The sequence below is a fragment of the Magallana gigas genome, chromosome 10, assembly GCF_963853765.1.
Source record: "Magallana gigas chromosome 10, xbMagGiga1.1, whole genome shotgun sequence".
NCBI classification, from domain to species: Eukaryota; Metazoa; Mollusca; class Bivalvia; order Ostreida; family Ostreidae; genus Magallana; species Magallana gigas.
Window position 1 is genome coordinate 33,771,251 of NC_088862.1, and position 26,231 is coordinate 33,797,481.

The 26,231-nt window shown below is 35.0% G+C and overlaps 3 protein-coding genes across 13 annotated transcripts in view; 1 reads left to right on the plus strand and 2 right to left on the minus strand.

Moving 5' to 3' along the window:
• Positions 1 to 2,864, minus strand: part of LOC105340499 (ankyrin and armadillo repeat-containing protein) — a 29,240-nt gene extending 26,376 nt beyond the window's left edge. For 6 of the 8 annotated variants that reach the window (XM_034454556.2, XM_066073161.1, XM_066073159.1 and 3 more), the window contains exons 1-4: positions 2,729 to 2,864; positions 928 to 1,159; positions 515 to 739; positions 5 to 178 (exon numbers count right to left, since the gene is read on the minus strand). In XM_034454556.2, coding sequence (XP_034310447.2) covers positions 5 to 178; positions 515 to 739; positions 928 to 1,141 — 613 coding nt within the window. In that variant the 5' untranslated portion in view covers positions 1,142 to 1,159; positions 2,729 to 2,864. Of the gene's footprint in view, positions 1 to 4; positions 179 to 514; positions 740 to 927; positions 1,160 to 2,320; positions 2,341 to 2,651 lie in introns of those variants that run through there. The other 2 variants (XM_066073157.1, XM_066073158.1) reach the window with 2 other exon arrangements.
• Positions 2,865 to 15,085: 12,221 nt separating this feature from the next.
• LOC105340454 (tripartite motif-containing protein 2-like) lies at positions 15,086 to 17,698 on the minus strand. Of its 2 annotated transcripts, XM_066073165.1 has the most exons (3): positions 17,618 to 17,673; positions 17,400 to 17,534; positions 15,086 to 16,989 (listed from the first exon to the last, which is right to left on the minus strand). In XM_066073165.1, the coding sequence occupies exon 3, from the start codon at positions 16,922 to 16,924 to the stop codon at positions 15,251 to 15,253; it is 1,674 nt and encodes a 557-aa protein (XP_065929237.1). In that variant the 5' UTR covers positions 16,925 to 16,989; positions 17,400 to 17,534; positions 17,618 to 17,673; the 3' UTR covers positions 15,086 to 15,250. The 2 variants fall into 2 exon arrangements, with proteins under 2 accessions (XP_065929237.1, XP_065929236.1); XM_066073164.1 differs by lacking the exon at positions 17,400 to 17,534 and having other exon boundaries at positions 17,618 to 17,698.
• An 8,336-nt stretch (positions 17,699 to 26,034) lies between these two features.
• The window catches only part of LOC105345387 (nostrin), a 28,855-nt gene continuing 28,658 nt past the window's right edge, over positions 26,035 to 26,231 (plus strand). For 2 of the 3 annotated variants that reach the window (XR_010710060.1, XM_034454545.2), the window contains exon 1: positions 26,035 to 26,156. The gene's annotated coding sequence lies outside the window, so the exon portion shown is untranslated. The remainder of the gene's footprint in view (positions 26,157 to 26,231) is intronic. The other variant, XR_010710064.1, reaches the window with a different exon arrangement.

Here is a 26,231-nt window from a genome sequence, read left to right on the forward strand (position 1 = left end):
GTACCATGACTGAGGAAATCGGAGAGGAAGGATTTCTCTTTCTCTGGTTTTCCATTCTGTTTGGACACTTGGAAGTGCTCCCTCCATTTGTCGTTGAATTTGGTCCTCTTCTCTTTGGGAAAGTATGCTCCATGCCACAGGGACTTCATCATGTAGTCAACGCTGATCAACAGCTGACCTACAGAGGTCATATAAAGGTCAGACAGAGGTCAAACAAGGATCAAATACTGTAGGGGCCACTGGGATCGGAAGTAAGGAATATGTAAATATACCACTATTACATTTCATATAGGTAAACCCAATAATTCTCATTAGGAAAATATGTATAACATTTCACAGAAAAGCAAAATTCTAGTCAAGAGATAAATGCCTAATAATTCTGTGAATATAATTTTCCCCAAAAATCATTTAAAAATTCTGGTAGTTAAATCCTATTAATCTATGAAAATTCCCCCCTCCCCCTTAAAAATAAGCACACAAGACAATTCTAGATAAGTATTCCAACAATACAAACCAATGTGAGTGTCGTTGAAGCCCGGGGGTAGGTTACACCAGGTGCCCTGATCGTACAGTGCCTCCAGGGAAATGCTGGGGGTCTGGTTCAGGACGTAGATCCCGTAGGTAAGCTCGCGGATTACCTGGTGAACCTCGCGGTAGTCCAGGCCAAGCTTATTCTCTGCTAGGACTGGGTCCTCCGGCACCATCAGAACACAGCTGTTGGAGTTGAGCGGGTTCAAACCTGCAACCATTGAAGGGAGTTGGTCAGTTGGGGAATAGATTTACATAATTCATGTAATGAAGCCTGACAAATCACAGGCTTGATTAAGTGGGTTCGAACCTGCAATCATTGACTGGGGTTGGTCAAGTGTGAGAACAGATCACACACGTTATGTGGTGGTGAATATATGAAGCTAAGAGGAGCTTTACCTTTAATGAGGCCGACTGGTTGATCGTACGCCATCTTGAAATCGTCAGAGAGCAGCCAGTGGTTTTTGTGGAAGCCGATCAGCTCCTGCATTCTGAACACGGGGGTGGAGAACTTCTCAAAGTACGTACTGGCCAAGCGTTCCAGTTTGGCCTGGAGCTGGGCCTCGTCCGTGGGTTCCCCCGGCTGGGGGGTCCCAGCATTCATAGTGGCCATGTCAGCTATTTATAGATCCTGGAAGTGTATATAGTAACACATCATGCTTATAATAAGAAAGTGCTTAGATTACAAATTATTTTTATTCTTCATGAATGAATTTCTTATACTGGGGTCCCAGCATTGCTAGCAGCAATGTCAGTTTAATATATAATATGACACTGGACATATGTCTGGCTAAACCCCAAATTTACATTTAATTATCCATTTTCAGAGAAACATACATGTATAGTACTGTTATTTTAGTAATTCCTTGGTTACTGTACTTATAAAATCAACAATATGCAGATATATATTTAATACAATCATTTACAGAACTAATGCGATAATGATAATACAAAAATATGCATAAAAATGTAAAAAATTAATAATTCAAATGTAAACTACCACAAAATAAATTATACCAAAGCGCAATGCAATTAAAGTTGCCTGAAACACACTGATATCATGGAGATTAAGAAACATCTCTGCATGCATGCAGTTGTGAATATAATTACAATGCATATATAGAGTGATTGGATCATGCAGTTTATCGAAAATATTTAAAATCCTCTATTGATCCCCATGAATTATGCAAGCCTGGTCTCCAATCACTGCATGTGACAATCAGTCAACTGATGATAAAAATGCAGTGTATAAATATATACATGCACGATCCTCAAAACAGCTTGATAAATTCCTGAACCTCCCTGTACAAGACGTATACACAAGCCTTGAATACTTTTAAATTAACTTATGCTTGTCTGTACATTGTATGTTAGACAATTTTAAAAGCCTTGTATGCCTATGAGATCTATCTACAACTACTTTAAATACATGTGACCATATTATTCATTATCGTTTTCCCTTGGACTGAAAATTATGTCACACGTTCATTGGTTTAAACAATGTTTGCCTCACCATTGCTGAGACTGATATATATATATTTCTGTAGACAGATCAGCCCGATATATATTTCTGTAGTCAGTCAGTAACAAACCTAATAAGTAATAATATATATCAAAATGCATCATTAATTATTCATGATGAAACAATCAGACTGCTGATGATAAAAGAGTACACTTGTATTTATATATGCATTTTATTCATATATTTACCATTTAAGCATATGTAATTGTGTACATGTATTGAAAGAGAGATATATTTCACATACCCAAGACAAAAATTATAAATACATACCTCATGTATCTATCTCCTACTGCCCTAGACATGCCGATAAACACACATAGGCTATATATACACAACTGTTTACAATGGGGTCAATTTACCCTCAATAATTAAACTCCTTCCTAACAAGGTGACAATTCAACGACGTGAAACCCCCATCACAAAATCACTAACGAAAGTATCACAGAACCTTATACTTTTAAACTCGACATAAACTTTTGAAGAAAAAAAAAGACTCCAACGCAAATGATTCAACGCGCCATGCACTGCATATTGGGATTAAGCGTCCCCAGTTACCAAAGTGTGCATTGTGAAAACGACCTCTTCTTCGTGAAAGAAATACCTTTAAACCCGGGCAGAAGAGATTCTATTGATGCAATCTTAAGTTGAGAAGATCACTCACTTGGATCTTAATTTTACCTGTGTGCATTTTGTATTTTGCCCTACTGCAGTCGTTTCCACAACCTGTTGGTGTCGACGACGATGTACAAATAGAAGCGAAAGTTTGATTGGTCACTTTCGTTAATTCTCGAGCAATCTCGCAGGTGCTTCTCGTTGTCGATTAGAATACGGTGGCGGATCAAGGTTCTAGGTGAAATGAAATTTCCTGAATTGGTGGCGGGAAGGGGGGGGGGGGGGGCAAGGATAATTATGTTTGCCGGGGGAGGGGTCCGAGGCCTACAAGTGATATTTGTGTTGGTGAGACGAGGGGCTATTTTCGCTAAATTTATAATCAATAACTTAAATATTGTCCAGGGGGTCCTTCCCCCCTCTAGATTCGTGCATGCAGTATATTGAACAATTTGGTTGGTAGGAGAGAAGTAGCCTACCTATGGCCAGTCTCAGCTTTTTAATTTGTAATCGATGCATTAGGTCATCATGCATTAGAATGATCGGCCAATATCGGGAAAGGGGGTATCATTATACAATTGATGTAGGCGGGAGATAGTTTTTAATAAAAAGGATATACATATTTCTAATTAAGACTCCTAGAATAATCTAGAATAATTACATGAGGTCTCTTCGAGATTTGTAGTATAAAATCGTTTTCACATCGAAAAAATCAATTTAAAAAAGTTTTATTTTCAACATTAGATTCGGTCATCGTATGCGCCCCAAAATCAAAAAGATAAAGTTGTCCTTTGAATTCGTTTCAGGCGCGTAGCATCGATCGTTTTCCGAAAAGAGGACCAGACCTATCCCAAACCGAATTTTGACAAAAGCCAAAAGAGAGGTATATAAACAAACCTTTTCTGCACCCCTGTTCACTTACATGACAATTTTTTTTGTTGCTATATCTAATTTTAAATGTTTCCTCCCCAGAGGTTTGAGTAAATCTTGCTTGATGCTGCCATTCCATTCCGCTCCAGAAAAAACAATGTGACGTCAATTCAAATGGCAGCTACTCTAATTTAAAAGTAATATCAAAGGGGAGCCACTAGAAAGAACTTACAGAACTAGGCTGTAATATTATATACATTTTCAGTAGTCCAGGAACCTCCGACCAAGGACAGAGAATTATGCTGAACAGTGCCATTCAGAGACTTTGTCACAGGAATTTGCTTTGATACATGATCCCCTAAAACGTGTATTATGTATCCTCCTGGTCGGCACCCAATAGGGATCAGTCCGTCTGTTCGTCCATCCATCCGTCTTTCTGGTATCACATACTGTGGTTTTATTAATTTTCAAGGGTATCAATTTTCGTGGATAAATTGAAAATCACAGCTTCAAGGATACGTAAATTCTTAGCTAATGACCCTATCAATACAAAATGTTAAAAGAAATTGCACTTCAATGAACATTAAATTTAGTGGATCAACTTAACAACGAAATCCACGAAAATTGGTATTCAACGAATATTGATAAAACCACAGTATTCGTGGCATATTTTCGTCCCTAGCTCCCTTTGGTCCAATCTGGCACATACTTTACAGACAAAGTGCCTTCTGGTAAAGGTTGACCTGTGTAGTGACCCTGAATCAAATTTTTAGATCAACCTTGAGGGACTAGCCGACTTTTATTTGTCAAAATCCTTGTCTTGACTTTGCTCTCTCTCTCTCTCTCTCTCTCTCTCTCTCTCTCTCTCTCTCTCTCTCTCTCTCTCTGACCCAATAGACCACAAGACTGCCAGTAGGTATTTGGTGTGAGGTGAGCATCAATCAAGTTTATACATTGCCCATAGAGTACTTGTTTAATTAGGGATGTGCAATGATCTTATTTTGCTCAGTATATAAAGAGGATGTCTATAAATAAATAGGATGTCTAAATTTTGTGATAAGCATGTATGGAAACAGTCTGTGAAATATGACGATATACGAACCGTTCTATGTTTACAAATAAAAATAGTTGGTGTTTTAAATTTGATATCACAAGTGCATATCACCATATAGATATTTGTCCTGACTATATATAGAAAATATTTAGGATTTTCATGGAAATTTGATGTTCAAGATCTATTTTCCTGTTTTAATGTTTTGCTATTTGGTCTCACATCTGCGCCATACATTTTTACTAAACTCACACGACCTTAGTTAAGATATGGCGAAGAGAATGTAAAACTGTACTTATGTATTTAGATGATGGGATTGGCTGTCATAGTAAGTATGACGAAGCATGCAAAATATCCAAAAAGGTACAGTATGATTTAGTTTGTTCAGGGTTTGTGCCTAAAGTGGAAAAGTCCATGTGGATCCCTTGTCAAGTTATCGAGTATCTTGGTGTTGTTTTGGATTGTAACATGGGAAAAATTTACATTCCTGAAAAGTGTGTATTTAAGATTCAAAAAACAATTTTCAAAATTAAGCATTATATATGTACCAGAATCGCAGAATAAAGGTAAGACGCCCAGAAAGTTGGACAAATCATATCTGTCTGTTGTTGTCGGATGTGTAGCTCAGTTAATGAGTAAATGTCTTAGTATTGACATTGTGTCTGCTTCAACGTGGAACAGTATGATTTTAATTTCTGAGGGATGTAAGAAACAGATAAGTTTCTGGAAATCGTCTTTAGATATGTTGAATAGAAGGGATATGAAAGTTAAACCAAGTTCTAATCTGGTAGTGTACACCGATGCAAGTGATACTGGTTATGGCGGATATTGCGCACGGACAGGTAAAACTGTTCCTCATGGTTTATTATCTGAGAGAATTATGAGTTTATCGTTATGGATTTTACTGAAGTTTCTTCAACAACGTTTGTGGTTTTGCCAAATAGCAAGTTTGATTTTTTATCAAACTGATATTTTCATTTCTGAAGAAAATGTATCGAGTTTCTGAATTAAGCTGATTAATGTAGGTATAAATATATATATCTTTATACTTATATCCAATTTCAAAGCGAAAAAATATTTATTGGTGTTCCTTTACAAAGTTTTTTCAGGTATTTGAAAGAGATTACATTCAGTTGCCATCAAAGTTGCCTGAAACATTGTATGCACTTCCTGGGATTATTCAAGCACCACGAGCGGATTCAACTACATGTATACAGAAATATTGTAACAGTTTCCTGTGATTTAAGAGGTGGGCAAAAAAAACAAGGAATCGAGGAAAGTGAATGATTTCCTTCAAAACCTTTACGTGTATCTATTTATGTAGCATGCTTGATTCAACGGGCAAACTCTCCATTCCATATTGTTGACGCATTCGATGGAATCAAATGAAATGGGCTCACGATCTTGTGGGATTCAATTCTCCGACTGACAATCAGTTTGTTAAAGACATAATGTATGGTGTTCCGATGGGGCCACTTCGACCTTCGCACTTTCGCCTTTAGGTCGAAGATGCAAGAGTGCGAAGTTGCGAAGGCGAAAGTGCGAGAGTGCGACGGCGAAGGAGCGAAAGTGCGAAGGTGCGACGGCGAAGCGCGAAGGTGCGACGGCGAAAGTGCGAAGGTGCGACGGCGAAGCGCGATACGACTATCGCTCCTTCGCCGTCGCAACTTCGCACTCTCGCCTTCGCACCTTTGCACTTTCGCCTTCGCCTTTTTGATAGCATTCAGAAAGTCTCGGTCGATTACATAGAATTTGATGCACTGCACCGTACTCGCCAAGGTTTTCCGATTAATCCATGATATCATTGGTACGCATGCGCTAGGCCATTGTGCTTACTATGAATGTTTATAAATATTTTAATGTGTATATGTGACATATATATATATATGTTTACCAGTGCTGGCTATGCCTAATCATTATATACTCAATATAAAATGTAATGTCCGTCATAATGCATACATATGCACTTCCAGCCCCTGTCACTTACCAGCTGTCTGTTTACCGTGGATCAAACACAGTAACATTCTAATTTATTATGCGACACTGCTTGCTGATGTATGGATCTAAAGGGGGAGAGGGGGTCCGCCCCCCCCCCCCCCCGGAGAATTCAATATAAATAACTTCACACATGTAGTAAAGGGGGTAGAGGGTCCGGATCTCATTCCCCCGGAATATTTAATTTTATTAATTATATATAATAAAATCTCCAAAATATGTCTCGGAACATAATTATCCAACCCCCCCCCCCCCCTAGTAAAAGTTATGGATCTGCACAGGCTGTTGAAAATAAATTCTAAAAAGTTCATCGTCTGCCTCAGATGTCCTTTTATACAGCTAAAATTGTCTTTAAACGATAGAGAGCTCCACAATTATAAAAAGGCGAAGGTGAAAGTGCGAAAATGCGAAGGCGAGAGTGCGAAGTTGCAATGGCAAAGGTACGATAGTAGTATCGCTTCTTCGCCTTCGCAACTTCGCACTTTCGCCGTCGCATCTTCGCACTTTCGCTCCTTCGCCGTCGCACCTTCGCACTTTCGCCGTCGCAACTTTGCACTCTCGCACCTCGACCTAAAGGCGAAAGTGCGAAGGTCGAAGTGGCCCCATCGGAACACCATAATATGGGGAGGAGGGAAACGTATAGTGGCAAAACCTGTTCAGAAGAAAGAACCAAAAACTGTTGAAAATTTACGTTGTATGTATTTGAAACTGTTTGAATGTAATAATCTATATAATCAAAGAATCATTTGTATGGTCTTGTTGGCATTCGCTGAATTTTTACGTAGCAGCGAACTCATATTCAAGAGAATGATATGAAATTACATTTTTCTCAGATCATTTTGAAATACTCATCGAGTCGAGTAAGACTGATATCTACAGAGATGGTACTAGAATTGTAATAGCAAAACATTTTTATATATATATGTGCCTGTCTTACACCAGGGTTCGAGAATTATATATTCATCGAAGCATTTACAGGAATTGTAGAAAAAATCAAAGTTTATGGACTTCATAGTTTGCGTTCAGGTGGAACGACTGCGTCGGTAGTGAGGGAATTTCCGGACAGGATTTTCAAATGACATGGACGTTGGCGTTCGGAGTCTGCTAAGGATGGATATGTCCAGGATCCGCTTAGAGAACGTTGAAGTGTTTCCAAAAAAAACTTGATTTATAAAAGTTCTGATCATGTTGTGTATTGATTGTATTTTATCTTTTTGTATTAATGTATTAACTTTTCGAAATATATATGAAGTTAAATTATGTTACTATACACTATATTTAGTAGCTTTAGTTCCCAGTTCCTTATATTCGTTGCTGCAGCGTGTCGTTGCTAATTCCACACAGTGTGTTACTATTTACTAGTATTATAGTATTCAGCTTTCATTTGGAAAGTAATGAATGGATTTAAAGGAGAAATTGGCACAAGTTCCATAACTGAGACCGCCCTCTCCCAACTCCGACCTGAGCAGAGTGGACGCGTTTTCACTCCTCTCTGTCATTTTGACTTTATTTTCTTGCTTTGATGCAAATTTGTGCTTCCAAAATTCATCTGGGTGATTGTCTAGGATAATTTACCCCGTGGAAGTTTTTGATTTTGTTCGACTTCGTATATTTCATGTGATTTATTGGAGGATTTTCTAAATCGCACTGAAGAGTGAGTACATACTCAGTTCTGTTTACCAGTCACCTATTGTGTATATATTGAATCGCACCTGTAAATAACTGTAAATACCACTCATTTTGACTTCCTTTTCTGTCACTGCAAAATGGCACAATTATTCAAGCCTATCTACATAAAGGATAGTGAATTGTACAAAGAAGAGAACGAACGTATTTCTAATTTTGATCTTCTTGAGGCGGTCAGTCATTGTGTTAGCGCTGATGCTATCAAATGCATCCAGCTCGATCGTAATCTTTGGCGAATTTATTTCACTGATAAACAAAGTAGAGATTCTATACTATGTGAGGGCTTTGACTTTAAAAACCACCACATCTCTGTATATGACTCGAACCCCTACTCCGCTGGCCTAGAACATCCCAGTGACGAATCGCTCAAAGTTACGATATGCGGGGTTCCCCTCTCAGTTGATGACTCCGCCATCCTTGAGATGCTGTCAAAGTTAGGAGCACATCCAAAAAGTGAGCTCAAATATGAAAAAATCAGAAACCCTGCAAACAATAAAATGACAAGCGTTTTGAATGGCAATCGTTTTATATATATCGAGCCACTTGCATCAAAACCTCTACCACGCTTTAGCTACTGTGCTGGGCTTAAATGCAAGATCCTGCATCGCGGGCAAAATTCTGACAAACCTACTATCTTATGTACAAAATGCTGGAAAAATGACCACTACACCCGTAATTGTCAAAATGAGCAAAGTTGCGCAGCCTGCAAAAAACCCGGACACGAACCCGGCTCAAGCGTTTGCGCAAAATTTGTTGCAGATCCAAAAAATGTTGCTACCGTCCAAGGCGCAAAACATGTGCTATCGAATTTCTATCCATGCGATCTTAAGATCTTTGGAGAAAACTTCAAATCTGCAGAGCAGGCCTACCAGCTAACCAAAGCCATTCGTACAGGCAACCTTGTGGCAGCAGACAAAATTCGAGATGCCAAGTCAGCTTTGGAGTGCAAGCTAATCGGCAACACCGTTACTAACACCCCACAGTGGAGGGATGAAGCTGATGATGTCATGGAGAAAATATTATGTGCAAAGATCGATCAGTTAAAGGAAATGAATGATCTTTTATCTTCCTCCAGGCCCCATACCATCTTCGCCCACTCCGTATACGATCTCTACTGGGGCACCGGCTTGGACTCCGAAAAAACCGCACATACTGCTCCAGATGCATGGCCAGGTCAGAACAAGTTCGGCAAGCTGTTACAGCGTCTTGCGGACAAACGACGAACGAAGCCGCGTTCCGTCTCCATGTCCAGAGCGGTAAAAACCAGGCAGCAAGGCATCGATAAGTACACGTGTTAATCTGTCTCTACTAACTCTATTAACCGGACACAACAATGACTTCTGTTAAATTTATTTCTTTGAACTGTCGTGGACTTAATGATTATAAAAAAAGAGTAATTTTATACAATTGGGTTAATGATATTAATTGTGATGTCGTATTTTTACAAGAGACACATTTTATATCTGAAAAAGAATATATTTTTAATTCAGGCTGGAAAGGTACATCTTTTCATAGTTTTTCTACTTCTTCGCACAGTAAAGGTGTCTCAATTCTGATAAGTAGCAAATTTCACTTTACATTACTAAACCAGCATAAATCTGCAGATGGCAGAATTATACTGTTGAATATAGAACATGATAGTAAAATTATTACACTTGTCAATATTTATGCACCTAATTCTGAGAACGATCGGGTTGATTTTTTTAAAAAGGTTTCAAAATGGATTTCAAAGTATTCTATTAATAATGAAAATGTAATTCTTGTAGGAGATTTCAACTGTTCTCTGTTAAAAGATAAAGATAAGAGTTTAAATAGTTTTAAAAATTTACAAAAACATTTCGATTTTGTCGATCTCTGGGCCAAAATTAAACCAGAAAAAAATGGTTTCACTTGGTGTGATGGTAGCGACACCGCAAAAAACAGAATAGACTATGTTTTTTTAACGCACCTTTTTTGCTATAAACCGGAAAATATATACTTACGTAGGCCGCCGTCCGTCTCAAATGTAAGAATGAGCGACCACATTGCTTTAATTTTTAAATGCGAAATTTCCTCCAATAGCAGGGGGAAGGGATATTGGAAGCTAAATACGTCTGTCCTTTTTGATATACAGTATTGTAAAATTATCAACGATTTTTTATTGAATTTACCAGATGATATTAAGCTAGAGATGAATCCAAAAACTAAATGGGAATTGATCAAACTTAAAGTTAAAAATTTAAGTATTAGTTATTGTAAAGAAAAAAGCAAAAATATGAAACGGAAAATACAATTTATCGAGAGTGAATTAGAGCAAATAGAACATCAACATCATTTAAATATTAATATGATACGGAAAAAAGAATTAGAGAATGAATTAGACGCATTATATGAAATTAAATCAAAAGGAGCACAAATAAGGTCAAGGGCCAAATGGATTGACGAGGGAGAAAAAAATTCATCCTACTTCTTAAGACTTGAAAATAAGCATCAATCAAAAAATGTTATAAATAAAGTTAGCAATGCAGGATCGACCTTTGTAAAGACTAACGATATTTTAAATGAACTATGTAAGTTCTATGAAAATCTTTACTCCTCAAAAGATATACCGCTAAATGAAATTGAATCATATCTTGCCCAAATTAATACATCCGCTGTGTTGTCAGAAAATGATAAAAAATACTGTGAAAATTGCCCAACATTACAAGAATGCGCAGAAGCTGTAAATGGAATGAAAAATAATAAGTCACCTGGAATAGACGGTTTACCTGTTGAATTTTATAAGATGTTTTGGAAAAATATCCGGAATTTTCTATATGAAGCTATATCCCAAATTTATATCGAAGAAGAATTAACTTCTACACAAAAATGTTCAGTTCTTTCACTTATACATAAAAAAGGGGAATTAGATAAGTTAGAAAATTACAGACCAATAAGTCTCACTAATTGTGACTATAAAATAATTGCTTTTATATTTGCCAGAAGATTACAAAAATTAATCGATAAGTTAATAAGTAAAAATCAATCGGGTTATATAAAAGGAAGATATATTGGCAATAATGCTAGGCTTATTCTGGATATTTTCGAGTACTGCGAAAATACAAATAAAGAAGGAATTTTCTTATTTGCTGACTTCCAAAAAGCGTTCGATTCAGTTGAATGGAACTTTTTAATAAAATCACTAGAAAAATTCAATTTTGGGAATAACTTTATTAAATGGATAAAAATTTTGTATACCAATCCAAATTTCTATATCAAAAATAATGGTTGGATTTCTAAAAAATGTAAAATGCACAGAGGAATACGACAAGGATGTCCCGTATCAGCAATACTATTTTTATTTGTAATGGAAATTCTAAATGAAAAAATTAATAGCTCAAATTCAATTCGAGGCTTTAGGTTAGAAAATATGGAAAAAGAAATAAAATGTATTCAACATGCCGATGATAGCACCTTTCCTTTAAGAGACATAACCTCTCTAGAAAAAGCAATCCAAATCATAGAAAATTTTGGAAATGTTTCAGGAACAAAATTAAATCTATCAAAAACTGAATGTATAGTATTGGGAGAACTTAGAAACATTCTTAAGGAGGATACAACCATAAAAAATATCAAAATAAACATAAATACAGTAAAATGTCTAGGTATTTACATAGGACATAATAAAATAGAGTGTAATGAAAAAAACTGGCTATGTAAGCTGAGAGAGTTCGAAAAAATATTGGACTCATGGCGAACAAGAAAGCTAACTCTCTTCGGAAAATGTCAGATAATTAATTCTTTAATTATTTCTAAGCTTCTTTATGTCGCAACAATACTTGAAAACCCTGATCAAACTATATTTAAACAAGTAAACAAAATTATTTTCTCGTTTCTATGGGGGAAAAGAGAAAGAATAAAGCGTAAAACTCTAATAAGACATATATCAGATGGAGGGATTGGTATCACCGATTTTGAAACTAAGGTCAAAGCTTTAAAAGCATCATGGGTTTCAAAACTTATTCATTCTAACAATGATTTAAATCAACTCTTGAACGCTTGTATAGAAAGATATAATTTAGATATTTCTTATCTATTAAACACTAATATTACAAACGCACAAGACCTAAATATCAAATACCTCCCACATTTTTATAAGGAAGTAATATGCGCTTTTAATGAATGTAAAAACACTGATCGAGAGAATATCCAGTTTCAGAATATATGGTTCAATAGAAATATAACGTATAAAGGAAAAACAGTCTTTTTTCCAAATTGGATTAAAAGCGGTTTTAAGTACGTGAATGATTTATTCAATTCAAATGGATTCAAACCAATAAACGAAATCAAAGAAAGTCTGATATCTACAAACAATTACCTATGTGAATATATAACTCTAAAAAGTGCCCTTAAGAAATATGCCGCTAAAATTAACTTACAGAATATAACACATAATAGAAGTACAAAGTTGTTTTTCAATTTTCATGGATATTTCGAACATGTCGAAGGAAAAAAATCTAAATTTTTTTACCACATCTTACTACAAAAAAACTCAAAAGAGCCTAGAATGGAAAATTTTTGGTCCAAACTTTTTTGTATTGATGACCGTCAAATGTGGGGTAATATCTACCAAGAAAAAGTGAAAAAGATATTTGATAAAAATGTATCAGAATTTAATTACAAATTAATACACAATATTTTATCTTGTAATAAATGTGTAAGTAAATGGAAAGAAAATTTTGACAAAAACTGTCTGAACTGTAATGTAGAAGAAGACATTAAACATCTAATTTTTGATTGTTGTATATCTAACCCCATTTGGAAGAAAGTATCTGATATCTTAAATATAAATGTTACATGGAAAGTTATTGTTATTGGTTTTCCAGCATATTGCAACAAAAACACGTTTATCTTTAATAATGTTGTATCTTTTGTAGCTTATAAAATGTACAAATATAAAATGAAATGTAGAGTTTTGAACGACATTGTAACATATAATGGTTTATTATGTTTTTTGAAAAGTGCACTGACACAGTTTTATATGACAGTTAAATCAGCAAAAAGCATTATGTTTAATTTTGATATTCTTAATAGATTGAATGAAAAATTGTAATTATATTTCAAATTATGTTTGTCTAGATCTAAAGGTGACCTGGCCTTTAGATTATTAAACTGGTAGGGGGAGTCTCTGGACACTTATACTGATTTCCCCTACACATATCTACCAGAAAAATACTTTGCTGTTACATGTATTAGCTATATCTATGTACAAATCGAAATATTATGCTTATAGTTGAAAATTTACTTGTAAATGAATGCCATTGTGAAAAATATAACTCTAAAGGTGACCAGACCTTTAGATTATAAAACTGGTAGGGGGATTTTCTGGACACTAATACTGTTATCCCCCCCTACGCATCTAACAGAGAAATATACTGTTACATAAACCTGCTAATTACTTATGTACAAATCTAAATATATGTTTGATATCTATATATTTTTCATGTAACAACTTGGTTATTTTTTTTCCTTTTATCTTTGCTGTATTAATGACATACTTAGCATGAAACATTTCATGTGCGGAAATTTACTTGTAAATGAATATTTTCCTCCTTTTTTTCGTGCAAAATTGTAATACAAAAACATTTCAAAATGTATGTTGTACTAAGCCTCTGCGCAGGCCCACTACCTTCTGTTTTGTTACATATATGTGATTGAATAAATGTGTGAAAAAAAAAAAAAAAAAAAAAAAAAAAAAAACTCCGACCTCTCTCACCTGTTGGTTTTGCATCGGTGATCGTTTGTTTTGCATTGGTGTCTGTTGATTTTTCCAAAGAGGCTGTTGGTTTTGTTTTAAGCTGGTCTATTTCTTATTTTAGCATGTTTTTAGAAAATTAATAAGTTATTTGTTTTGCATTAACGTCTTTTTTACCCCGCTGCCCATATCACTCTGCACAGTTTAGACATCATCATCACTGTACTGTTTGTATTACATTGCAGATTATTTAACTTTTGTTTACACGTGTATATGTATAGTACTGAATTTTCTCCACTTTAAGATGTTTTTTTTTTTCATTATAGATCTTCATAATGATAACAGACGATTGGACGAAAGATTAGGCTTTACAAATAATTGCAAAATTTGGAAGTACTGCCACAGTGGTTTGTTGACATATTTATCTCGCTGGGTTGTTAAAATGCCATCTTTTGTTGCGTTTCCCGTTAAGAAAACACGAGTTTGTGTAGATATTCAAATCATTGTATCACTTACATAACTATTCCTAAAGGTTTATGAAAAATATCATCTATTTTCAATGTTTCCCGTCAGGAACACTCTAGTTTGCTTAAGGTGAAGGAGACCAGATCCCCCTTGAAAATTCAAATTTCTTGCATGTACGTTCACATATTACCTAGTAAAATACGCATCAGAACCAAACCTGTGACCCCCCCCCCCCCCCCCACTTAAAACTCAAATATCCCTTGGTCTCCCCCGCTGAAATTTTTTTGGACCCAATCATTGATAACGATACTGCCATATAGTTTTATGTAAAAAAAGAATTAATGTGCAATGAATAGTGTATAGATGTAGTTTGCGTTTATACCGTTTTTGTAATGATAAGTGCACGTGTATATATAAGTCATGATACACTTGCTTTTAGATTTTTTAAACTTTATTTTAAAGGGCACATATTTCTATTTAGAGATTGATTCTACACAAGTCTACCAAGTTAACAAGTTTGATAAAATCAGATTGATAAAAAATACTGTACTGGTTAACTAAACAATTTATTCTGTAGATATTAAATAGTTTTTGTTTCTAATTTATTAAATAAAAAAACTGTTCCATCCATACAGAACTATTAATATAAAACTGATAAAGAGTTTATTTACATTAATTACAGGTTAATAGTCAGACTGTTGGTATAACATTTATAAGGTATATACACTTATTCCCACACACAGTCACTTTGTCACTGTTTAGTAATGTACATGTATTGCATGTATTTTATTACATATTATTTAAAGTTTATTTACATGCAATATTGGATTTTATTCACTGTACCAGTTGCTATCTCAGCCACAAAGAGGTTGTCTCTGCTGTCCACACATAAACCCCATGGTTTCTGTAAATCACAGTTGTCAATGTAGCGGAGGAACTGTCCGTCCTGATCCAGGATGTGGATACAGTGGTTGGCAATGTCTGCTGTCAGGATGCGACCCTGGCTGTCTGTTGTGATGCTACGTGGATTAAATAATTGCTTGGTAATCGAGGAAGGACCATTGTAGGTAAAGCGGAGTTTCCCGGCCTGATTGACCACCACTACTGCAAGGGCTCCACTGTCTGACACACAGATATCTAGGTTCCTGTTCTCACTGATGTATTTAATGCCATAAGATGAATAGAGAGGTTGTCCTTTGTCGTCGTACTGAATTCTTTGTTTCTCTATGAAGCCGGAGTAACGCACAACTTTTGTTTGACGTTTAAAATCATCACTGTCCATGACAACCAGGAGGTCATCAGAGGAGGTACTACAGACACCATGAGGTATCCACCCCTGTAGTCTGATCACTGTCTGTATCTGTGTATTCTTCACTATGTTCACAGTTCTATCAATGATATCAGTATAAACTAGATCCCCACTCCTTGTCACTGCTATGTCCTCTGGACCATTCCCTGACTTGGTTTGGACTGACTTCACTAGTTTCCCATACAGGTCGCACAGTCTCATGATTTTGTCCTTATTACACATCCATATATCTTTATCAGTCAGACAGGATACACTGTATATTGGATTTATCCCTCCTATATCTTTGTTGCTAATCTGTTTGATGATCCGTGGTACATCAATGAGCGGTCTGTCCGGGGGAGAGGACTCAGCACCGGGAGATTCCATGGTGTAGCCATGTTCTTCTGTTTTGATAGATGACGCAGACAGAGAACCAAACTGTTGATAAAGCTGTTCTTTGTTGATCTTCTGAGGGGTAAAACTTGATAAAGACACTGTGAGTTTAGGGGGCAATTTTTTGAATTCAGCAATTGTGGATTTGTAGACAGAGACACGGCTGACATCATTGGAGTCCAGTAACTTATTCAGATCAGCAATGCTCTGTGTGATTTTAAAAATAGTGCGTGTGATTTCATCTTCCTGTTTATTAAGGACAGCCAGGTGTTTGGCGTTCATTTCATCAAGATCAGATTTTAGTTTCTGGATAAAGGCGTCTATTTCTCTGTGCAAGTTTTCTCCATGTTTATCTATAGCTGTTGTTAATCTCTTCAAGTTTTTACTCAGCTCTGCTTTCTGAACTGGGAAGTTAGCAGCAATCTCTTGATATTTAGGATAAATTGATTTCTCTAATTCTTGTAAATCTTTCTCTATGACTTTCTTCTGAAGCTCTAGTGTTTTTGCAATGTCAACAAATTCATGACCTTTGTGTTCTTTAGAAGAAGCACACTGGACACAGATAGGAATGTCACATTGTTCACAGTAAAGTACACTTATATTGGAGGAATGTTTTGGACATTTAACAGTAGATCCCCGCTTTTCAAATGTCACCATTTTGTGTTCTACTGACTCATCAGAGAGATGTTCCCCCACACAGGCTTTACACAGATATATTTGACAAATGTCACAGTGCATAGGGGGGGCCGGGGTCTCACAGAGATGACATCGTAACACATCCTGGAGATTGTACTCAGGGTCCATACTTATAGTCACCTTGGTCAATGTTAATGGGTTTCTAGGCAATTCTGAAGAGTTCTAGGAGGATTCTGAAGAAGAAAAACGCTTATAATTAGATAGCTGATACAATATAATTTAATTTTTTTTCATATGACTTGCGGTGATATTTAAAAAAAAAATATTGTTAGAAAGTTTTCTACAAATAGAAAAATGATAGATCTTTCAGAAGATCAATGCATCAAGTGGAAAAATCTCATATAAAATAACATGATTTCAAAAAAAATATTCTTTACCAAACGTTGCAGGCACATTTAATGCAATCTAATTAAAATTAGATCTTAGATCCGCTCACGTACGATCGCTACACTAAGCGTATTGTACAGCGTATTGTTGAGAAGCGGGTTTACAATTTTAATTTTAATCATAGATAGCATTGAAATGTGCATAGTTTGTATAAAAAACATGGAGGATATCTAAGAGAAAATTCCAAGCAAACTACCCGGTATAACCCATTTTGGTTGTTGCTTCAAGCTCGTCTTATCCGTTTATGGGTCATAAACCACAAACGAGCTTAATTTTGACCTTTTATATCTCCCGATCTTTTGAAAACTTTTTTGGTCCATTTTGACGTCAACTAAAACATACATATATCATCTGTTCAACATTAGTTACAAATAAACTACAAACTACTATTAAATATATAGATAAACTACAAACCTTCACATTTTAACTGATCAACACGACGTTTGTTGTACTGTATTTTTACTTCCTGGTCAAGCGTTGCCATCACGTGATAAATCTATGTACGTAAATCAGATTCACGGGAGGTAATTCATTTGTTAAGGTCTTCCGTTTCCAACGGAAGACCTTTCTATTATTGTGCGGGAAAAAAATTAAGATTATTCTTATTTTTCTTTTTTTTTTTTTGTTTCCTAGACGCGAACTTTGAGGCTTCATATCTTGCTCATTTCTGAACGGTTTTTGCTCAAATTTTCAGGGCTAATGTACTTTACAAAACACTATCTTAAGCAATTCATAAAATGTAGAATTCCCTTTCCGTTAAAGAGTTATTCCCCTTTTAAATTTTTTTAGGGCCTTTTGTTTCCAGACAAAGGCTCCGAGACTATGATAGCAGGGAATGGGAATCTAACGAATTTGAATAACAGAGACATTGTAGTTGTGCACATCTGTTTTTGTTTTTAGATTACGTTTTTTATTTAGGAAAAGGAAGGGGGTCAAAAAACAGGATTTAAAAAAGTGCAAAAATTTAGACATGTTTTCCTTCATATCTTTTAAACGAAAAACATTTTGTTAAGACATGTAGAATAAAAGTTGTGCAAAATATCAAGGGCTTTTATTTGACACCAATAAAAAGGGGCTGGCCCCTTAAATTAAGGGCCAATGGCCCCTAAAAAATTTTGCTTAATAACTCAAAAACGGTTAGGATTTTGATATGGATGTCGCTGGAAAAGTTGTTTGTTGGGATCTCATGAAGGTCGTTTCAATGTTATTTTGTAAGTGATTTGTGTAGTATGAGTGTAAAAAGCTTTACATGTTAGCATGTACCTGTTTTTATTTGACAAGTTAACGAAAGACTTTGTGCGTATAACTGGCATGAAGTTACCGCAGAAAGTATGCTGGTTTATACAGGAGGCATTAATTCATAAGATTTTTTTTTTTTTTAGAATACATGCTCTTTTTTTAGGAGTTTAAGTTATTGTTGTTAAGTTGTTATAGTGCACAATCCTTAAAAACGCGAATTGGAAAACAAAACATTCTTTTCTTTTCTAGTAAACACAAAATATGGAATGAAAAAATATATGCATTACCTTTTTGTTATAAACACCATGCATTCAAAATCTACCTTGAGTCAGAGCTGTGTGTGTGTGTATCATTACGTAAGCTCTCCCTCGCCCGCGGCCGAGAAAATCGGTCACCGTGGTCGCGGCTGGACTACCTAGCGGTCAGTGGTTATCTAATACACGAGAGTTGCGTTTCTCATGTACGAGTTTATTTTGCCGCGAACTCAAAAATTGTTTTAGTTTTGATTACACATAATTTTTTGGGGATTAAACGATTGGGTGTCAATTAAGAAATCGTTCAGTTAAGTAATAAAAGCAATGTCAATCTCAATCTAAAGCAATAATAAACATCGATCAATTGTGGGTTTTTAGTTTAAAATAAAGAACTTCTATTTGATAGAGTAAGGTCATTATACTGCAAACTTTTCAAATCTTCCTGGGTTCTGAGCTGTGCGTGTCTGTGCGTTGTACCTTTACGTAATCTATCCTTCGCCCACGGCCGAGGAGATCAGCCACGGCTGCACTACCTAGCGGTAAGCGGTTATCTAATACACAAGATTTGCACACCGCGACGTTCACTTGCATCCATATGAACGTATTTGAGGTAATATAGCCGTAAATACAAGAACTGTTTTAATTTTATGTTATAAAAGTTTGTCCATCTTGTATTTTTTTAGTTAAACATTTGAGTGTAAATGAATATTTACGAACGATATTTCTCCAAATCGGAAACATCGTCAGACATAAATTAATGGTTGGTTTGTTTATCTAAAATATTTTAAAAACTGTACAATTGTTGTTTAAAATCAACACCCCCCCCCAAAAAAAAATTAAACCATCTCTCGCACATGGCTGAGGAGATCCGGCGCGAGTGGACAAGTTATCCGCGGTCGGTTCGTGTACATCTACATGTACCTTATCACGCGTTCATGTTTCATATTTTGCACGGACACAACTATATTTTATTATATTTTCAACTATTATATTGGTTTAAGATGAAAAGGTAATTTTTTTTTACTTGTACAGTTGATTAAGCATTGATTTATACAATAGCGTACAAGGTAGTTTAAAAATCAAATCAAATTATAATCAAAGTTCCATGTTACATGTTTGCGGTAGGTGCTAGCACGATAAAAGAATGTCCTGAATTGAGGCATTCGATGATTATTTTAAAGAATATTCACATGAGTTTTAAACAACCTTAGATTAGATTCAATCGGTCACATATTGATCACTTCTGTAGTTTTTCTACATGGTCGTCCGTTTCATTGTGGAAGCGAACTCATTGCTGCGCCCCTCCCCCCCCCTCCTCCCGCCCCGCTGACAGGTGCTCGCACTGGATTTTTTTTTAATTGGTGAAAAGATATCCAGATCTGTCGAAAATCATTTTTGGTGACTTCTTCTTACACATGTATGTGTAAAATTTTGTTTCAATTTCCCACCTGTTTGTTTATTCGGTCAGTCTCTGTCAATTCAATCGCCACGTGCGACCGAGAATCTTGTGTCGCTTCAGCGCCCACAGCTCAGAACATATATAGCCCAAGATCATCAATTGTTATGTAATTGAGTAACAGTTGGAAGGGTGCTTTTACTACATAAAACAATAAAATCATCCAGAAAAAAGTTACCGGAACTCAATAGTCAATACCTAAAATAAAATGCGTATGATTACAAACTGTAATCGGTTTTTCAGCGTTCGGCTGGATTTGATTTTTCTTCTAACATAAGTACTTTTATTAGTTTCAGAGAATACGATGTAAAAATACAAACAGTAAATAAACCTCATATTATTTACATCGATAATGTTGAAAAATATTTAAAATTAAATTAGTCTCCATCGTTAGAAAAAAATGTTATACTAACAACCAATAATTTTTTTCCTATGTCGTATCATTCGCGTAAATAAATTTGTTCTGTACATATTCATGTACCTCAGAGAAAATTAAAATGATTAAACAAAATAGAAATTTGTAATTACTATTTCGGATTTTTTTTTTCAAAGTTATTTAACCTTGTATTGAAAAGAACAAGATGTAAAAATGGTTTAATTTTTTACTCACTATTCGTATATATTACAGGCGCTCCGTATAACGGCGTGTAGTGTATAGATTATCATAATCTATTTGAATTAAGTACCATGGGTATAGATTCCAATGATAATGACATGTAAATGCACGACTGTGTACATTGTAGGAAAATCCCTGTGTGTTAATTTCTTCCAAGACTTCTTGTTTTCTGTTAACAGTGGTTTAAATAATTAAAATAATTACTTGTAAAAATAGCTATAAACTGGATTCCAAAGAACAGTATATTTTCTTTCTATGTTTACATTTAATTTCGTTCAAATAATTAATAAATATTCTATCATTTAATTTGTGTGCTTCATCATATACTGATTCCGATTACCTTGAGGTCATTAAAGAGACAGTACAGCTGAAAACACATATGTGAATAACTTCAGATTTACCTATTGTATCGTTAGGGAATAAGAAATAACGTTTATTATAATAGTTGAAATACATGAAAATCCCTTTCACATATTTAATATTAACGTAATTATGAGCTTCCGGAAATTCAAGGGCCGTACAAACCGGAATAATCTTATATCATTTATTTGTACCACGTGAAATTTGATTGACAGTAATTGACACGTGCTGAAAACTACAAGGTTTAAGCGATTCTCTAAATGAAACACATCCTTACTTACTCGATAATTTATAAACAGCTGATAAATGGTTTACCAATTTAGGTTCATTTTAAAATGAATAGACATAAATATGTCAATTAACCCCTCAAGGGGCCTCATTTATAAAAATAGATTTAGGTTGTAGCAACTCCTATGATAAACACGAAAAATACAATGTACATGCTTACAAGATAATAAATGTGGTTGTTTAAAAAACTTTGAACAGTTATTACCTATGAGAAGTAGAAAAAAAACATATTTTTATCAACAAACCTGTCCAGAAGATTCTTCGCGAGCCCTGCATGTGTTTTGTTTACAGTAAATACGCATGCGTAATAGTATAGAAGGCTGAACCCCGAACACGTTGCGATGTATTTATGTGATAGGTTATACATAATTATTAATTTTAATGAAATAATTAGATTTATTGCACGGAGAACTTTGTAATTTTCTAAAAGTTTATACATTCATGAGTAGTACAAAAATTCCGAACCCGATCGGAAAATTTGCTCAAGTCGGTTTTTCGATAAGATGCGCCGTACTGTCTCTTTAATTTTCCATTGGCTATTGACAAAAAAAGAGACGCTTGACCATCCAATGAAAACAAATACACAGAGTTTGATTGACAGGTTCAGCCAGGTGCAGGTCTCACCCGATGTCAGAGGTTATGTGTGCTGCTTTTACACAGCCGAATGATCTCAGTAAGAGTTATCGATGTAAATTAATTTTAAAAAAATACATGCTTATCAAAACGATCGTGTAAGTTAAAGTTGATTTAGGTTTGTTCCAATAGAAATCATGTTTTGCTTACTGTATTTAATATTTTTTATGTATAGCGAATTTTAATATTGTACCAGTACAAACATCGTATAAAAACGTTATATATACATATAGTCTGTAACTAGTCGTATTTCAATACATATAGTTACATTTCTTTTGTTTGTTAAAAATTAATTCAATTTTGTAAAAAGATAAGTATATCATTTCTTATATATTTTTTTAATAAAAATACCTACAAAAGAGTTTTGCCAATCACAAACAGTTTAAAGTAATGCAAAACACGGGCGCCATTTTGAAACAATTAAATTGTCAGAGAGTTCCGAATGAAATCTGATGAACGTTTCACGAGGTTCTTGCACGCTTTGCTCGAAACGATTTTCACGATTTTCCCGAAACCCTGCACGCTTTGCCCGAAACGCTAAACGGTTTACATGAAGTGCTTCACGATTCACACGAAACGCTAAACGGTTTACTCGAAACGTTTCTCGCACGTAATTTGCAGCTTTTTGGTGTAGTAGTATGTTTCAGGGTCTGTAAATTTTGTCAGCGCGCAACAGTTCTAAACTTTCACATACATGCAGTCTTAAAAAAATTTGAAAGATTCAAATATAGAAGTTATCTTAGAGAAAAGGTTAAGTGTTTAGTAGGCGGGTTCGAAAAAAAAAAATACAATTCCTGACATGAATCATGAGTACATACTGTTTATAACAATGCTTGCTACCCTTTGAAAATTTAACTCGCCATTAAACATCTCATTTTTTAAACATGTTTGAAACGATTACATAAACTGTTTTCGACAAATAGTTTTCCTAACACATTTTCTTTCTTACTTTTTCAAAACACGTTTTATATACAGGCTTTCAAATAAAACACGTTTTTAAAACAAAAGCAGAACTGAAAGTTTAGTCATTTCTATAGCATTGAGCCATGATTTTTTGAAGTATATAGTCTTATAATTGCAGCGGTGTGTGCATACAAATTGAGTAACTCGCGTTAGCGCATTATGAAAATTTGTATGCAAACATTGCTGCAGTTATGAGACTGTATACTTTAAAAAATCATGATTTAATGCTTATATTTACATTATTTCAACTTCATGCCTTGTCTGCAAATGTGATTTATACCTTAAAATTCCTATCTTATTCTAAGGGTTAGTTCATATTAATTGAAGAGCCACAGTAACAGCTGCAAGTGTGAACTTTGATTTTCGCTTGTGACGTTGCAGTTAACAGCGTTCAACGTTTGTGACGTCATAATAAAACTCGTCATTTTAATCTTTGAGTACCCTGTGTGCATTACAGTGTTAAAACTGCCGTAGCTTTCAGCACACTTTACAAGCAAAAAATATTTTGAATATAAATAAAATCGTTTGACACCATATCATATATTTCCAACTCGCAGCAACAACGGAAGACCTCTGCTCTAGTTTCTTCTATATTTCATGCAAGCTCAAACAAATCCAATTTTCGAACTTTTAACCTCAATAGTACACTTGTACAGTTATTTCAGTTTAAAACAAAAAACGTAGTTCAATTCTCATAAAGCGTTCCTGAATTTAAGACCCCTTTCCCTTCTGCTACACTCTATATATAACCATTTTTATACCCACTATTTCACAGGCACGTAGCATCATGGGGGGGGGGGGGGCTGGCCACCCCACTTTATCTCGGAACAACAAAGGAAATGAGTGAAATTGAAGTTATATATTACCCCCCCCCCCCCTCCACGGATTAGGATTTTTTGAAGATTTTGGGAAACTTAAAGCTGCTGGGTCCGATTTTTTTTGTAATTACAGTATCAATTTTTTTTTCCATACAAATCATTTATCTTAGAAAGTTATGGACTTTCTCCTATTTACACCAGCAGAATCAATCTCCTTTCAAAGTTAGAAATATTCAAAGTAAATAAAAATAATTTCTCTTTGGGCAAACGAAAAAACAAACCAAAGTGCATCACGGGAATGTTTAGCCTGAAAAGGAAACTGCTTGATTTCGTCCCCCGAATGATTGGGGTTATTCAACCCGCATGCTATGCATCGATTGTAAAGAAAGCAGACTTTGGAAATATTAGCAAACAAAACATACACATGTTTATTTGTAATTTTTCTGATCATTTCGACCTTTATTTAAAGCGATGTCAAAGTCGTAATACAACCATACCCGTCTCGTCGTCAGGGGTGAAATTTAACATGAGGCGAAATAACGCGGTACCTTTTAATGTCGTTTGTTTTGTTAGCAAATTTTGTACGTAATTTTATTCATTGAAATTTGGCATAATTGACGGGTAAAACTACTGCAATGTCTATTATTATACATATACTAAGCATTGCCATCGTTTAAAAGCGTGCATAAAATTTTATATAAAATCGGACCAAGCAGCTTTAAAATTTATTTATTTTTTTTTTTGCTTGTCAAAATTTTTTGGATGAGTCTGCCCCCCCCCCCCCCCCCCCCACTTTCAACGTGCCTGTTTCAAAATCATTTTATCTTCTGGGTCAATGAATGAATGAATGCCTTACCGACATAATTAGTTTAATTAAGTTTATAATTATCTCTTTGGTTGTTATCTACAACATAGAGAATATCACATTTGTCATACGCTGTACTCTGTACATGCGTGAGTAAAGAAAAGTCAACCTACATAATCGTATGAAATGAATGAATAAACACGATTTTAGGATAGTAACATACTGGGTTACAATACCATGCAAATCATGTGAAAATTGTCGGATCTACAGCATCCAAAAAACTACTGAATATATTTTTGGGTATTTATTAAAAAAAAAAAAGTTACATCGATACAACTAAAAGGACATCCTTTCTCCTAAAACATGGAACTTGGCGATGGAGGCTCTTTGTTCCAAAATATGTTTACAATATTCCAAGTATAAATTGTCGACAAAGAATATACATTAATCATTAAATCCTCCAATCTAATTAAAATTAGAATTCCCATCCTTTCCTCGGTTTTCGACGCGACATTTTATCAAAAACCGGGGGAGCGGATGGAAGTTCTAGTTGTAATAAGATTGTACAACCCCAGGCATTAAATCCAAAAACTTATAAAAACGGGCTTGACATTTTTTTTTACTAAACATACATTGTAACTTATTTAATATCAATTGACAGTTTTCTAAATTAACCAATTACACTGTATGAACATGCCGGGAGGCCGAGGTGGGGGTGCCCTCCCCATTTTTTTTCGCAGCAATATATATTCTTAAATTTACATTTGTACATATACGAAGTTTCGTGTATAAAAACTTTTTTTCTTTGCAGTCTGTGGTCTGTCTTTGCACAGACCAATAATTCAACATCGAATATTTTTTTCCTTTTAAGATATGGTCCATTACTGCAATGGTATATGCATTTAAATTGAGTAAAGCGCGTTAGCCAGGGATGTGTTATAATATATATTATAGTAAGAATATACAACTTTGATTTTTTTTATTGGCATATTAAAATTGCGCGGGGTATACATTACCTTTTAAAAATTAACTTAATTTTATCAAAATAACACGCATTCAAATTGCTAAAATGCTCTCAATGCTCTGTAAAAAAATTCTTATTTCAAAAATCCATCGCCGCCTCAAATAAGTGACTCAATAATTTGTTTTTTCTCTGGCTTTAATTTATGCATAATTATGTTTGAAATGCCTTGAAACGCAGACGCGTAGTTCCCAACTTTAATAAGCGTTACTATAATGTTAATTTTGTATAAAACACAATCCAGAAGATAGTTTTACTAACTTTGAACCTACGGCTGCATGATAATAAAAATATGCGCAGTGTCATGCTCATTTATTAAACACACACAAGCCGGAATCTCACAGCATTTTCCGGGTTATGTAAACTTGTGCAATATAGGTTTTGTATGTACACACTCTACCGTGACATCCGATGTATTTCCGCCTGATTTTCGGTTTTTGCATCTTTAGATTTTATTAGATTTTGTGGACAAAATGTCGTTATTTCGTGAATGTTTTGTGGTAAGTAGCATTTATTTCTGTATTAATTCATGTTAAAACAACTAGCTTCTACCAAAAGCCGTGACCAGTTATCAC